Consider the following 16577-nt stretch of genomic DNA (forward strand, 5'->3'; position numbering starts at 1 on the left):
GGTAGTTCATTTTAAGCATTTCATGCGTACTTGAAACTCAGACTTAATTTGTGTTTTCTCCCAGCAGCAGATTCTAACCAGGCCTGAGAGTTTTCTTCCTTCTAAGGCAAACTTCTGAATCAGCAGCTCATAGTCATCTGGAAACCTTTTCCTGTCATTGTTGCTAACAGCTAGACATAGAAGCTGATTCTGCCCTTCTAAAAAAACTCCAATATTAACAGCAAGTGTTTTTTCTATCTAATCTCATGTACATATGAATATTGTAAATGTTGATTTCAAAACTCCTGGTCAGATACAGCAGCAAAAATGCTGACAATGAAACATGTGGGTTTTATGTTGGTTCTGTCCCCTCCAGACATTTGAGCTCCTCGCCCAGTGTCTGGTCTGATTCTTAATTCAGCACTGCAGTTGTTCTTGACGTCATGTTCTGCTTGGAGCTTGTCTTTAGGAGGGAGGGTGGAAGGAGGAGAGTGCTTGCTGTCTCAGCCATTTAGGTGTATCTGTGAATGCCCATGTTTTTGTCTCCCCCTGGCTTGCCTCTGTGATTTAATTATCTGGGCTTTTGTTCTGAAAGTGAGGGAATTGAAGGTACTCTGCTATGACTTATGTTTTCAACACCCCCTCAGGACCAAAAATCATTGTTCACGATTAAGGTGGAGTCTATGCAGTATGACATTCTTTCATCTATCCCACCCCAACCCTTTCTTTTTCTTTTCTTTCTTTTCCTTCCTTTAAAAATCCTTCCATTCTCTCAGGATTTCAGCCTTATTAACTATGGTTTGGTGCACTTCATAGTAATTATTTCTTTTGACTTTTCTAGCACTAGGGACTGGCTTTTTCATTTTCTTAATCCTTATTCTCCAACTTCGAAATAGTGAGGAGAACTATTGGCTTATTGTTATATTAATAATAAATGCATCAAAGAAAAATTTTCACAAATGGTCATGTAAATGTCCTAGTAACATCAAGCCAGCTGTACTCTCCAGAGGCCTTATGTTCCCATTGTCTTGTGCAGAGAGTACTAATTGGAATTGAGTTTCTTTTTCAAATGTCATGGAAGAGGGATGTTTTTGAATTTAGCAGCTTGGGTGTCTGCTCTCAAAGCTTCTTGTGGCAAATTGTTCTTGCAGTAGCTGCAGTCATGAGGTTGGTCTTCTGGCAGTCTCTTGGTCTTGGTCCGAAAAGTCGCTTTCTACTTCTCAGACCCGCATCCCTTAGTCTTACAGAAAAGGACCACCAGAAAAGGAATGCATTTGGGGATTCAATTCTATATTGTGAGAACAACAGGAAAACATGTACCCTAGAGGTATCCTAACAGGGAAAGAGAGCAGAAAACAATGCTGGCTGCTACCATGGTGGCAGTGGAATCACAGCGATACAAAGTAGTTGAACATTTTGTAGAATATGATCAATTTCTGGTACTTATTGTCGGAACTAACATCAAAATAAAATTTAAGTATATATAAAAAGTTTGCTACTTACAGGCCATTGCTTACAGCATCAAACACGTGTAGATTACTTTATCAATTGATGCTTTTCACACAAACTGATTGGTGTCTCAGTGTCAAGATTAAAGCCGTAAGTACTTTTCCAGAAGAGCTCAGGTCCCAAGCTGAGCTTGTTCTAGGACTGAATATAATTGCATTGCAGATGTTTTATTCATTCCTACTTATTTTTCTCTTAATTCGCTCCAGAATACTTTAGCCAAGTGTGTTTGATTGATGCAAATGTCATTAGGCTTGGAAATGATAATGAAGTGAAGGACTTCATGGTCCTTTTAAGCAGGTATGAACTATCTCAATTTGAGATAGTTTGATTGAATATCTCTGCCATTGGAGATACTAGAACCATCTGGACACGGTCCTGAGAAATCAGCTCTAGATGGGCCTGCTTGAGCAGGGAGATTGGACTAGATGACCTCCGAAGGTCCTTTCCAGCCTCAGCCATTCTATGATTTTGCAACCTACTTTAGGCATTTTGTAAATTTCTTTCTTTAAATTCCCCCGATTGTGATCACTTTAATTTATGCAAGACTTTGTGCTGAACTGCAGTTTTTGCCTCTGTCTCTGTGGCCTGTGTTTGTGTTCCCATTGGTGTTTTCGTGAAGCTGTGATATCTGATGGAGTGTAGAGGTTTCAGGTGGGCATTTTCCTGTCACTGCCCACTTCTCCCCTCCTCTTTCCTCTCCCCCGTAACCCAAAACCCAACTTCAATGCACTAAGACAATTATTTCCCTTTTTACTCCAGCAATCTTTGAAAAAAATTAGTCAGAAGAGAGCTCTGGAGATCACCTGACTGCTGGAGAGCATCTTGAAAGTTAGGTCAGGTTGCTCAAGGAATTGTTCAGGTAAATTTTGGATTTGCACGAGTAAAGATTCCACCACCTTTCTAGGGCTAAGTTGCAGTGTTTGTTATACTCCTCCTGAACATGCTGTTCCTTTGTGCTTAGCTGGAATTTCTCTTGCTGTGGCTTGTGACTGTTTCTTCTTGAGTGTCCACTGCATGCCTCTAAGAGGAGGCTGGCTGCTCAGTATTCCTTCCAAGAGAAAAACTGTTGAGGTCCACTCTGTCCCTTCCCTTTCTCTCCTTCTGGCTAAAAAAGACCAGTTCCCCTTAGGTTTTCCTTGCAGGTCACATGCCTTTGGCTGCAGCAGCCCTCTTGTCCACTCTGATTTGTTAGTGTCACTCTTGTATTAAGAGACCCAAGCCAGATACAATACCTCAGCTGTGGCTTCAAAAGTGCCAGGTGAGGGGAATAATCGCTTGTCTTGACCTCCTGTTTACATTCTTGATAGTGCATCAAATTGCCGTTAGTCCAGATCACTGCAAAGGCACTCTAAATTTTGCTATCTCTGAAGCAAGACAGAATATACTGGGATCAGTGGTCTTTGCAGCTAGTATATTCTTGTTCAGTGGCCAGTGATACACCAGATTTCCTACACAATAGTGTGTTCCTCTGGAAATAATTTTGGAAGCAGATTTGAAGAAACCTCACAGACACTCCCTTCCCTGCATGTACATGTGTTTTTTCTGTGTTGTGTGTCTGGTGCAGGATATCTGAAATCTGTCACTTTGGGGCCCTGTCATTGTTGGTTTGTTTGGTTTATGAAGTAAAGTGCTAAATTACTCTCATGTTGAGGAGTTGTTTGAACTTGTTTGGTTTGGGGGAGGGGGAAAAAAAGGTGCCATGGTCATAAATCCAAGCTACTGAGCTTTCTAGGTGTTTTAGTTAGAAGTCTCTGTTTTTCATCATATGTCTTTGGCAAACTGGTTGCTGCTTCAACAACACTATTTGGTAATAAGTAGTAACAACTGGCAACGTCTCTATATAAATGAGACTTTTTTTTCCACATAGCATTTCTTCTCTAACAAAACGTATTAGAGATGTTTTCTGTCTCGTTGTTGGGAGCTTTCCTGTACGAGCCCTAATATGTGGAGTTTTGGCACAGTGACTCAGGCTGCTGTGGGCTAACATTTATGAGCAGTCAAATGAAAGGGGAAGCACAAATTCCTGGCACCATCAGGTCAGTTTGGCAAGGTAAACTGCCTAAGTGCTTGAACTTGTAGAAATAACTTTTTGGCTTGGAAAGTATGGATTCATGAGTGATGCTGAACTAGTGTGCACAAGCTTTTAAAGGACCTTTTGTTTGATCAGTGCCTCTTACCTGTCAGCAAATGAGCAGAATTGCATTCATAAGAGCTTACTCACATCCTGCATCCTTAAAAATGAGAGAAAAAAGAATGGTTGGATTATGATAGTAGGAAACCAGAGAAGGGGTTTAGTGGTTGATTACTGCATTTTTGTGACTGAAAACATCCAAACACTGCACTAATGTAATTAGTATTGCAAACAGAATATGGCAAATTTATAGCCATTTTCTCAGTGTTAGCATATATTTTTTGCTTCTCAGTCCTGTGCTATTCCAGGACTTGTCTTCTCACTTCTTGATGTTAGTTTGCCTGATGATTTTTTGTATCCCTGGTGAATGAAAGGCAGAAACCGGTTATATTTTTGCCAAGCAAAACAGAACTTGTTTCATATCAAAGGTTAGAAAAGGGACAAATCTGCTCCATGTCTTTCTTTTTCTCCCTTCCCTCTAACGTAATGACAATAATAAAATGAAAAATCCAGCTTCTTGACTGTATTGATTAAGCAGCAGCCTGAAGTCAGGTGAGAGCTAAAGATTTACACTGTCTACACCAGTATAACTGGAACTGGAATCTGCTTTAGGTCCTGCCATGTCATCTCATCTCTAATTTGGGAGAAAAATAAACTGTACTCCCTGTCATTTATTGGAGGGTAAGTATTTGTAGACAAGGCACAGTTTGTGGCCTCTCAGAACTGAGAGGCATAAGCTTTTTACCATGTCAAATGTCACCTGTCATTCCATTGCATGTTTGTAGTGTATTAAGCTACTTAAAATTGCATATTGCCTGAAGTTCTGCACAATAAAGAGATTGCCTATCATTCATGCACTGTTGAAAAGGGCAGCCTTTCATCTCTTCAGAGTAACTATGACCAGGAAAAAAATTAATAGTGTGATAAATGTGAGAGGGGGGTTTAAATCACTTGAGGCTTGCTGACTGAATATTTAGCTTTGGTTTTGTTTGGTGTTTAAGATTATCTTCAGTGACTGACTTTTGGTGGTCTGGGTTGATGAGCCAGACATGTTGTGCTTGTGTGTAATGGACATACTCTCTTCTTAGGTATATGTTTCATGACATTTTCCTTGGTAGTTCAGGAGATGAGAAAAAAGGATTAAATACTTCAACATTAAAAAAAGACCAGAGTTGCAGGCTGCAAGATAGTGTGATTTAGACATGCTTGTATTAAAGCCAACCAAAATTCATAGCCTTATTTAGCAAAGCAAACATATACTTTGGGCCGTAGGCATTAGTGAAGTATGCTTTTAAATTTTGATCCATTTATACACATACAGCATTTTTGTGCTGGTACCTCACCGCCATTTAAAGGTAAGTTGATCAGTGATGTGCAAAGAATGATGCAAATTATCCTTTTTTTCTCATTTTTGGTTTGGAGAAACTAGATCAATAGTAGAATAACATAATTCAGGTATTACTTTGTAGTAAGCTGCTTTTATTTTTGTTCCTAACAGTACATCCTTTCGGGCTCTGATGACTTCAATTTGTATATGTGGAGGATTCCTCCAGATCCAGAAGCAGGTAAGTTTTGTGGGTTTAGAATTTTTGGGAGGAGTGGGGCAGAGGGGCAGGTGTCTGACAAATACTAGCTTGTTTTTTGGAAAGAATTGCTTTTCTCACTCACCCTGTGAATCTAGAGTAATTTTGTGGAAAGCTGGATAAGGGAGAGTTTACAAATGCCTAATCCAGTCTCTGGGTAACAGTGGCCAATGTCATTTGAACGTTTTATCGTAATGATTTTCTGTTTATTTTCCTTCTCATATGATGATGATTCATTGCATAATGAAGCTTGCAGCATAAAATGTTCACAGGGTTCTCCTTATAGCTCCAGTGCATTAGCCTTCCTTCCCTCTCTTTCCTCTTACACCAAAATCCTCCCAGGATTTCCAATGCAAAGGAGTTACGCGTTTTTACTTTCTGAGTGGAGGAGCGCTCTCAGCTGTTGGAAATGGTCTCTTTTAACTCACTTCTGACCCGTTCCCATGCTGGGGCAGACATTCTAAGCAAATAGCACTAACACAGCCCTGTAAGAAATTATAGGAGAGAGGTGTTGGAGTAAAGAAAAGCAGCAATGTGTGGGAGATGTAACAGTAGTATTGTTGATGCCACAATGGGTCAATGCTTAATTTGATATGGTCTAGCAGAGTTTGGCAGTATGACACTCTAAGCCATACAACGTCAGCATCTCTCTTCTGTTGAAACAAATCACTGCTCTTTTACAAGGGTGTTAAATCTTAATTGAAAGAGTCAAGACTTTCGAAAATGTACTAGTATTTCTATTTTTAATGGCTCTGGCAGTTTAAACTCTACATTTTAGTGGTATTAAGTACAACTGAGTGCTATCCTGTGATCTCGAGCACTTTAGTGAGAGACAATTACAAGCTGGGTTACAGGTAAAATGAAAATACTTTGTTTCATTTTCAAGGTTGTTAATCACAGCTGTATAATCCACAGCTGAGAGGATGACTAGCCTCTAAAAGATTTGGTTAATGGCAGAGTTTTGAGGAAAGTGCCATTCTAATTTTGGGGGTTTTGTTTATTTAACCAACATTTCATATTGCAATCCAGAAGTCCTGAAGATGGTCCTGCTAAATATACCAGTAGCTTGGCCTTCACTGTTTTACTGCTACTTAAGGATTATTGTGTGGACTGTAGAACTACATTTTATCCATGTCACTATACTTGTCCAGACTTCTTTTGTAAATTCTGGATTTGAGATTTTGTGTTTATATAGCTGTGATGCTCTTGAAAACTTTTTCCCAGACAGCTGCAAATTACAAACTTTTTATCTGGGACTTTGGCACAGAGTTGTATCTAGTACTTGTTGCACCTGTACTTAAGCAAAATTATCTATTTCAGAGTTGTTATTAAGGATGCAGCTCTGTGAAAAAGATATATGCTTGCAAAAAAAAGTTGCAGTTTACAAATAGCTGATACATTTTAATCAAACCAATTTACAGTTTAATATGTGATTTACCACAAAACAATGTCATATCTGTTTTGTTCAGCTGTTTTGTTTCTGATTCTTGTAACTTGAGGAAGGGTGTCAGTACATTTGCAACATTTCAGTTACAAAATGAATTACTAAATATCACTTGCCCTCCATGGTTGCTTAATGGATGAGAAGATCCTGTTGTAGGAGGGTGTATGTCTTAGTGTCTTGTAACTCAAGCAGTTCTCTTTTTGAAACATTTTAGCAAAACTAATGAGCTTTGTTCTGTTAGACCTAAAGATTCCACTTCCGTGGCAAATAACTCATTGGCCATCCAAATCACCTGTGATAGGCTTATTGAAGCTATTATTTTCTTCATTCAGCTCTTCTTGAAGAGCTGTACCTGTTTTGAATGTGATGAAATGCACTTTCTTAAATCTCCTCCTGCTGTTTAGAATAATTGTCAGACAGAGATGTCACTGTGCTTCCTTCTTAGATAAAGAGTCTTGCTGTAGGGATATGAAGACTTTGGAAGGCTTTTGCTTCAGCGGAAAACTCCTTGTTCCTATGTTCTAGCTAAAATAGGAGTGCCTTAGGGTCTGTGACCTGGGAGGGTGGAATGTGGTCTTTCACTTAAAATAGTGTACAGACTAGACAGGGTAATGTAATGTCCTGTACCATTTGTTGGTATTTTAAACAAAAATATCTCTCTATCTGCTTTCTGTCTTCCAGTTGAATTCAGACATTGTGTTGCTATAAATATTTATGATACAACTCTTAAATTGTATCAGTTATTTGTAAATAGTGAGCTTTTCACAAACTTATTATCTTTTTAGAGAGTTGCATCCTTAACAATAACTCTGAAATAAATTATTTTGCTTAAGTACAGGTGCACCAAGTACTAACTATGTAATGGTTAGCAGCATTAGTGCACAAAAGATGAAGAAAATTGTGAAGGATCACACCAGTCAGATAATTGCAAACACATTTCAAGTTGGAGGAAAATGGTTACCTGTGTTGGTATTTTGCCAGTAGAATTTGGGCAGGGAGGTCTGTGAAAAAAGATATTTCCTAAATTGCTTAGAAAGCTATTCTGTTGAAGAGTTTTACTGACTGTCTCTCTCCATAGTCTTAGATTATTCTAAATAGGCTGGGATTTCCTATGCGAGAAGGTTGGGTGGTTTTTTACCACCTTTTGTGGTTTCTTAAAGGTGGAATAGTTTGCTCATTTTTCCGCTTTCTTCTCCATCCAAGTACTATCCATCTTTCCACTGTACTTCAGAAGTAATTGCCAAATGTTTGGTGAATTTTTTAACCAGTTTCGTCTTTAGAGTGTACCAGTTTTCTTCAGAGACACCTCCTAGCAAAGTTAATACATTAGTCTGGCAGAAGAAAAGCAGTCCTGAGTTTCCACAGCTTTTACCTGACTCCAAGGCAGGTTGTAAGTGAGAAGAGACACCAGTCCTACATGACCTGCCCAGCAAGCCTGTTAACATATAAGCACTTCAGGCATTATTTAAATGTAACTCCTATAAACAAGGTAAAAAACCCCAGTTAAAGGCAGAACCTGACATGTCTTGTGGGGTAATAGAGGGCTTAGTAGACCAAGTGTTTTGCAAAATGGAGTTTACATTCCTCACTTGCTGCTCTGAATCATCTGTGCAACTCAGAGCTTGTCTCTTGCTTTTGAAATATTACTCCAAGATGCTTTGTGAGGGATACAATATTTGTTTGTGATTGAGAAGACAACTGGGGATCCCTCAGTTTATGTGAGCAGGCTGTCACTAAATCAGAACAGCAATCTGCATTTCAAAACCTCTTTTTAATTCTGTCCTTGACTGTAACTGCAAGCAAGAAAGGGCCTGTCATTGTGGTCTGGTTACTAAAGTAATTGCATATATTTTCAGCAGAACTGATGCAATTTTATTTCCTTTTGTTTCCTCCCCCTTGGTCTTTGTAAATGCAGACATTTCTTTAGGCAATAGAATTCAGCAATAGATCTTTTCACAATATTTGAACAGGATTATCTCATTGGAGACAGCTTGTAGTTTAAGTTCTCAAAGTCCCAGGTGGATAAGTGAAGACAAATAACAAATAATAGAATGTTTCTTAACGTCTTCACCTATTTTTGAGATATTTTATATATGTGCACACATGCATGTATGCATACTATACATGTATGGGTTGGGATGCAGGGAAGCCATCTGACCTAATAGGGATCATGCTCTACAAGGTTTGTATTTTTTAAAAAATCTGATTTTTTTTTTTGAGGTGTGGTCTTGGAATCTAAACTGGTTTACTTTCAGGATGGTATTTTGTCTCTTTTTTCAGGTCAGTCAGTTGACCATAGTGTGCTATGGAACAGTTGTTTAATTAACACAGGAAGTAAATGGTGGGGCACTGTGGAAAAGGTTCTTGTATTCAGTGAAATTGAGACTGGTTTTCATGTCATGTGGATTGTAATAATACCACAGACCTGTGGAATGTACTGGCTAGATGGCATCTATCAGAAAACAAGGCAGTGTTGGATGCTTTGTAGTGCTGTGGACAAGTGGGAGAAGATTCAGCATCTTCGAATGATTCTCTCACCAGCCTTAGCATGCTTAATAATTTAGGAATAGAAAACTGAAGGCAACATTGAGCACTGGGAGAGGCTAGAGAAGCTTTAGTCCCTAGCAACTAGCCATCTGATAGTACCAAAGATCCTTCCTCTTAATTGTATTGAACATGTTTGCAGCTACCATTACAACAGAAATGCAGAGGCAAGCAGTTTTCACACCTCTGTTAAAAAAACCCAAGACCAACCACATAAAAACCAAACCAAAACAAAAAACCCAACCAAACAAGAAACAAACAGCAATTGTTTGTATGATAATTTCAATTACTTTATTTCTGTTGTGTTCAGAAAGCATAATTGGTGGGGGTAATTTGCATCATTCCAATAACATTGTGAAAAGCATTGCGACCTATGCAATTAAGCATACCAAAAAAGCAGTGTCTCTCAGACCAGGAAGGGGAACAGAGTGGAAAGGGTATGCCAAAGTTTATTTCTGTAGTAATTTTGTCTTAACTTTCATATTGTTGTTCAGCTGTACTGGTGATAACAACAGTGGGAGGATTGGTATAGATAAGGTGTAGATAGATATGGCAGATATTTAGAAGCAACAAAAGACGGAAGAAAATATACATCCAAAAATAGCCTCTACCATACAGCTTTCTACATTGTCTTTACGTGTTTAAATATTACTTTTCTTTCTCTTTGGCTTTTGGAACCTCCACAGAGGTACAAGACCACTGTGGGGCTGGATCTAGGCAAAGGCCAGGCAAAGTTGTTGATTGTTTAGAAGAGCATGTTGTCTGAGGCAGGTGCTGAAGTCAGCCAGTTGCTCCCTGGCTTTCACTAAAGCTCTGCAAGGCTATGCTGATCCTTTCACCTGGCCTGGGAGGTGAAGAGGATATTCAAAGGTGACAAAAGAAGCAGTTGGAGCTCCAGCTCTAACAATGGAGTTGGACCTGCTTTCTTATGGAAAGTAGTGCTACTCGTGTCTCCATTTACTATGCTGGGAGAAGGGATCTTGGCCATCCCTTGCTGTTCTCACTCCATATTTAATGTGACCAAAGTCAGTTTTGCCTGTGCTGCTGAGTAACTTTCCGTTCCTCTGACTGCTGCCAGAGCTGGAGTCAGATTCCTGATCCCAGTAGAAGGTATGCTGCAGCACCCTGTGCTCTCAGGGCAAAAGTAAGTGCATGCGTTTAAATCCAGCTTCTCTGCAGACAGGTTTCCAAGGAGCAAAGCCATCTGCTGGCATCCACTGTATGAAACAAACACAGGTGTGTGTGTGTGTGTGACGAGAGAAAGACTTTTAAGGAGTCTAATCATAATCTGCTGCACTGAAGGCAGAGGCCCCATATGCTATGCATGTTGGCTTGTATTGTGCTGTGCATTTACATTCCAAACTACAGTGTCTCTCTTTGTTAGCACATCGTGACCTCATAGGATTCAAATGCAAAGCAGTGGCCTATGGTCTAAATGTGTCCTGGATTATTACTAATGAAAACTAAATTAATTTTAAATGAGCTACTACTGTAGTGCCAAATACTACAGTGGAATGGTATGCTATGGCATACTGGCAGCAGCTGCAAATATCTGGTTCTTCTCAGGAGTTTTCAGCACTTTGCGTAATTTAACAAGGCTTGTATGAAGTTATGCTTAAGTCTGTGGAGCATCTTTCTACCATATATGAACAAACAGTGGAACTTCTTTTTCAGTGTCCTAGATAAAAAGGACTTCTTAAAGCGGTCATTTAATTAATCTGTTACAGAGCCAGTGGATGATAGTTTCTTATCCCAACAAGTTCTCTGGCAATTTGATGGGTTTTTTTAATGTTTGGTACAATGCATCTTCCATTAATTTAGAGACTGTTCTACATTCTTACAGGGTTTCTGCATTAGAGCACTTTCCTAAAAATGTATCACTTTCGCTTTTTCCTTGTCCTTCAAATAATTCATTCTGGATTTTTCTAAACACTGCTTCATGCTGTAGAATTCGTGTAGTGGAAGTCAGAATGATGTTCAAATAACTCACTCTCCATTACAATTTACTTGAGTTATTTAAAATGTGTTGGGATGTACCATCCAGCATGTTCACAATATGTCATGTCAATTCATTCACACAAATATTTACAAAACCACATAATTAAGAAGTATATCATTAGCCTAACATTTAAAACACAAAATAGTAAAGCAAACAAGAAGTACTCACTTTGACTACTTAGTAGACATCAACTACTTCAAAGCATTGTATTATTCCTTCCTTCTGTCTGTATGATAGGCCTTGTGTTGCCATGGTATTCTTGTCAAACGCGTACAGGAAGTCTGTTTTAAAATATACACTTCAGATTTAGCCTTTTATAAGTTATTTCTTTCAGCTAGTCAGATATCATAATAGGATATTAGTTAAAGGATTTTTTCAGATTTTTGTATTGGTCCTCTTTGGAACACTTATTTGCAGGGTATAGATGAAGAGGGAGTTCCTTGACATTTCACTTTGCGTATCAAATAAAAGCAGACCAAAAAACCCATTGATCAGCACAGCTAGAACACTAAACCACTCAGGACTGCCATTAAGCATAGCAATTTGGGGTAGTATTGCAAAAACAACCAGTACATATTCATCCCTTCCATCCAGTAGTTAGAGGTTGTAAAGTTAGAAACTTTCTAAAATTGGCATAATCAGCCTCTGAAGATTTTAAGGGGTTTTTTATATATATTATAAATAACATATATGTAAACTAATGGCCTCTGTATAAACACTGCTTATACTTGTGGTAGCTAGCTAAGAATATAAAAGCTGCCATGCTAAGAGTTGCAGGACCTTGCATGCCATTAAATTTAAAAGCAAACAAATAACACCCTCTTCCCCTAAAAAAACCCCAGACCTCAAAAGGAAAATTTGAGTGTTGTTGGGATAGCAGAGGTCAATTCTGCTGAAACAATGCAAATGAAAATACTATTTCAAGTGAAGACAGCGAAGAGAAATAGAATTTATTACATGCAAAAAAGGAAGATAGCCTCAGGAATTTGAACAGTTTCCACTTAATGTACAGATGCACTTTTTTTTTGCCAGCAGACATGAGCAAACTTAACTCACACTGTGAGATGGCTAAAGCTGAATGGCTGCAGCTGAACCTCTGCTGAGAGACCAGGGAGATTCCAGACAAGTCTGGACACAGGCAGATATCTGCCATACATATACTAATGTAATATGATGCCAACTTTGCTGGGCTCCTATAAAATGAAGGAACCACAGTCAGGATAAGGCTGTGGAAGGCTTTGCATTAAGAACTTACTTAGAGATTACATAGGAGTTGGTAGACTAAAATTGCTTACATAGGAATTCGTAGACTAAAATTGCATCAAGCAAGAAGTTGTCCAACAATGAGGTTCTAGGACAGTCTATTATATTTGACACAAAGATTATCAAAGTATTGGTGGAATCAGTACTTTCTGGTTTAAATTATTAAAACCTCCCATACCACTAGTAAAAGCTGACTGCTAAGATTTGTACTTCTCCTGGAGCAATTTCATGTAATTGGGCAGTTAGTTCTTTTAAGGGGCTTTGTAGGGAATTTCACCTTCATTTTAAGAGGAGTGAGGTATGTTCTATTACTATGCTTCCTCTGAATTTACTGTTAGCTGCTTAAAAGGAATTTAGGCAACTTCAATATTAAATCAGAAAGCTTTGCAGTTCCTTCACAGAGTCATAAAATCATAGAATCACAGAATGGTTTGGGTTGGAAGGGACCTTTAAATATCATCTAGTTACAACACCCCTGCCAAAGACAGGGACACCTTCCATGGTAGCACCTTTCTGAAAGCCTCATCCAACCTGATCTTGAACACAACTTCTCTGAGCAACCTGTTCCAGTGCCTCACCACCCTAATTTAAAAAAAAATGCCTTCCTTATATCCAATATAAGCCTACACTCTTTCATCTTAAAACCGTTGCCCCTTCTCCTTTCACTAAAAAAGTCTGTCTGTCTTGAGAAAGTCCCCTTTATTGAAAAACTGCCATGAGTTCTCTTTAGGGCCTTATTTTCTCCAGGCTGAACAACCCCAACTCTCTCAGCCTCTCTTGTAGGAGAGGTGTTCCTTCTCTCTGATCGTTTTTGTTGCCCTGCTCTGGACCCACTTCAACACCTTCACATATTTTCTTGTGCAAGGGGGCCTGGAACTGGACACTGTGCTGCAGGTGGGGTCTCACAAGGGCAGAGGAGAATCACATCCCCCAACCTGCTAGTCACACTGCTTTTGATGCAGCCCCGGATACAGTTGGCTTTCTGGGTTTCAGACACTGGCTGAATTTGACTACAGCCTAGGGAGCCTGTGTTCTAGACATGGCATGCTGAGCACTTTTCATCCAATTGCTCTTAGTGTATTGATAAACAATCAAGAAGTGTCTTCTGGCATTAAATAACTCTTTTCACTGTTCTGCTAGGAAAATAACCATGGATTAATTCACACTGCTGATAGTACCATGGAAGGCCAATGAATGACTGAGAAATGCAGCTCAAGATACTGGTGCCTTAAATTTGTATTTCATCTCCATTATAATTCTTTCTTTGTCTTTCTAACTTCTGACTCTTTTGTAAGTGACTTGTAGGGCATATTTCTTGTTTTGTACAGAATTCAGGCAGTCAGAGTCCATGGATAGTTAACACTTTTTTTTAGGCATTACTTCCCAACTTGGAAACGTTTCCTAAGCAAACTATCTCTTCATTCCCAAGGTCTCTTTTCTGGAACATTTGTCACCTAGGTCAAGTTAAATGTTGAGAACTGGTCTTAATGTAACCATCTACTTTGGCTTGACAGATATGATTGGATTGACAACTCTGATCTGGCTGGAAGGAATGCTGTGGGAGTAGGGCAACTTGCCATCAGCCATAAGTATCTAGCAGGATGAGCAGGACGAAAGGACATGAAAAGTCTCATGAAGTGGAAAAGAAAATCAAAAGAGCCCAATTCGTCATTTAATAAACTTGCTCTCCACTCTGTTACTTCTCAGTCAAATTTACTTACACTGGTGAAATCTTGCTCCAGTGGCTGAAGGCAGAATGTACCTCTGAACCTTCACAGAAAAAAATGTACCCAAATAGGAGAACTGTTTAAGTTGTAAATGACAAGGTGTTTTTCCTCCAAAGTGTTTTTATTTCCCATCTTCTGAAAGTTTGGTTTTCTTTCACTGGAGATGTTAATCATAGCATGTTGATGGACATTTGTTTATTCAGATACACAGGTGTACTTTCTAACAAATTGGAATTTTAATCATGTAAATCTGTGAATATAAAAAAATTGCTGTGTGACAGTTTTCTGCTTTGGTGTATAGACCTAGCAAGAGTCAATGACCAAGCAAAAAAGTTAATTGCCTTCTGTTTTGAGTTTTACCACTAGCACAAAAGCATTCCACTTCGGCTAATTCACTGCCTTGTGACAAAGAATTATATAACCTGCTGTTCAGATGTGTTATTTCAGGTCCCTCCTACCCATCAGACTAGAGTCAACTGTGACAATAATACATTGCTGATTTAAAAAATAAATTTGAAAAATAGTATAACTATTGAAAGTCAACCTCTTTATTTGTCTGTTCTTCAAATTTACAAACTGTGAGTAGTGCCATGCCTCTGGCACTACAGTTTCAGTGGTGAGTTCATTATGTATATTGTTCTTATCCACATAGTTGTCATATGATGTCAAAAACCTTCATTGTTTGTTTAAATGAATCAAAGTGAGCCTCCAAGTCCTAATTTGCAGGAAGGATGCTTTTCAGCCAGCTCGTAGTTTTTCACAGGAGCATTGCTCATAAAATTGGAATTCTGCACCCAACACAGGCCTTAAAATATAGAAAAATAAAGCTGAAGCGCATATAATATGACTTTACATGATTATGAATGAAAGTAATATGAAGATTTAATTATTCATGTCCATGTGTGCTTGTTTTCCCCTAGGTGGCATTGGCAGGGTCGTCAATGGTGCTTTTATGGTATTGAAAGGTCATCGGTCAATTGTAAACCAAGTCCGGTTTAATCCTCACACTTACATGATCTGTTCTTCTGGTGTTGAAAAGATTATAAAGGTAAGATTAGTTGTCAAAAAATGTGTTCTTTCAATGTTTCAGGAAGAAATGCTTTGGTTTTTTTCAGTGTCATTCTTTTCCACACCCATCCTGTCTTCTTATCTTGTTCATTTGGAAAATGTCTCATTTGCTGGATAAACCAATGCAAATTTTTAATTGGGCATTTCACCTTTAAACTTCATTTCAATTTTAAAGGTTTCAGAGATAGGAGAGAAGATCAGAATTTTCTGGCCTTTTATCTTGAGAAAGGAGTTTTTCTCCAGTTTAAGTCCATACATACCTGAAGTATCATGAAAACAGTCCTTCTTGGGAGAGTATGATCACAGGTGTAACGTGATCTCCTACAATTTCTGGTACTCTAGTCTAAAATTTTATAAAAATATCTCCAAAGACTAACGTTGAGCCTTAGCCTAGGCTAACCCAGTTGAATTTGGCCCAAATAATGCCTCAGGAGCCCTTCTATAATTGTTGTACATATTTGTTCAGTGAATCAGTTCAACATACCTTTTCTGTTCCTCTGCTTCCAGAGGAAGCAAGACTCTTAACATCTTTCACTATATGTCTTTTCTGAATCCTTTACAATGTATACCATTTTTAGACAGTTTTTACCTTTTTCTGTGGAACTGAAAGAGATAAGAAACTTTGTTAGGTTTTGAAACTCCTTAAAGAAAGAGAGTCAATATTGTGTAAGCAAGGCAGAAATCTTTTTGTTATTTGAAGGTGGGGAGGCAGAGGATTATGCTATCCTAATGTGATTTGCATTCTGCTGCCATAGATGTTTTGCTATAATTTAGGTCTATCAACAGGATGAAAGAAGCCATAACCATTTAATTTTGAAGAGCTGCTGCTGCTTCTATTTGTTGAATAACTTCGTAAAAATCTTACCTGCATGTGTCTGTAAATAAGGTTGTTAGATTATTAGTAAATGCTTTAGCCAGCTACAAGTTGACTGAGTGAACTTGTCCTGCAAAGGAATGTTTTAGTGATCTGCAACTTATGGAGCAGAACTGGCCCAAAATCCTGGAACCATGGCCCAGTGCCCAACTGCATCACTTGCCATTACAGCTAGTATCAACATTTGGGTTCTGACTGTAGTTCAGCTTTCCTTCTCTTCTGTCTTCCACTGGAACTCTGGTTTGCTTTTCTACTTTGTTCTTCATCTGTGTCTGCCTGACACAGATCACAAATCTATTAAATACAGGCTTTGAACAAAAGTGCATTGAACAGTCTTAGCAGTTCACTGATTTTACCATTTCCAAGCAGTCAAAGTGCCACTGTTTAACAACAGTTTTGCCAGAGGCATTTTTTTTGTTTTGGGACCCTGATTCATGCAGCCTGAATTTTCCCTTT

At 38.6% G+C, this 16577-nt stretch overlaps 1 protein-coding gene across 6 annotated transcripts in view; it reads left to right on the forward strand.

Annotated features, from left to right (window-relative positions):
* DCAF5 (DDB1 and CUL4 associated factor 5) overlaps window positions 1-16577 on the forward strand; it is a 71893-nt gene that overhangs the window by 48182 nt on the left and 7134 nt on the right. For all 6 annotated transcript variants that reach the window (XM_017830695.1, XM_017830699.1, XM_017830697.1 and 3 more), the window contains exons 7-8: window positions 5118-5184; window positions 15100-15227. In XM_017830695.1, the coding sequence (XP_017686184.1) occupies window positions 5118-5184; window positions 15100-15227 (195 nt within the window). The remainder of the gene's footprint in view (window positions 1-5117; window positions 5185-15099; window positions 15228-16577) is intronic.

The sequence above is a fragment of the Lepidothrix coronata genome, unplaced genomic scaffold (assembly GCF_001604755.1).
Source record: "Lepidothrix coronata isolate B3197 unplaced genomic scaffold, Lepidothrix_coronata-1.0 Scaffold182, whole genome shotgun sequence".
NCBI lineage: Eukaryota > Metazoa > Chordata > Aves > Passeriformes > Pipridae > Lepidothrix > Lepidothrix coronata.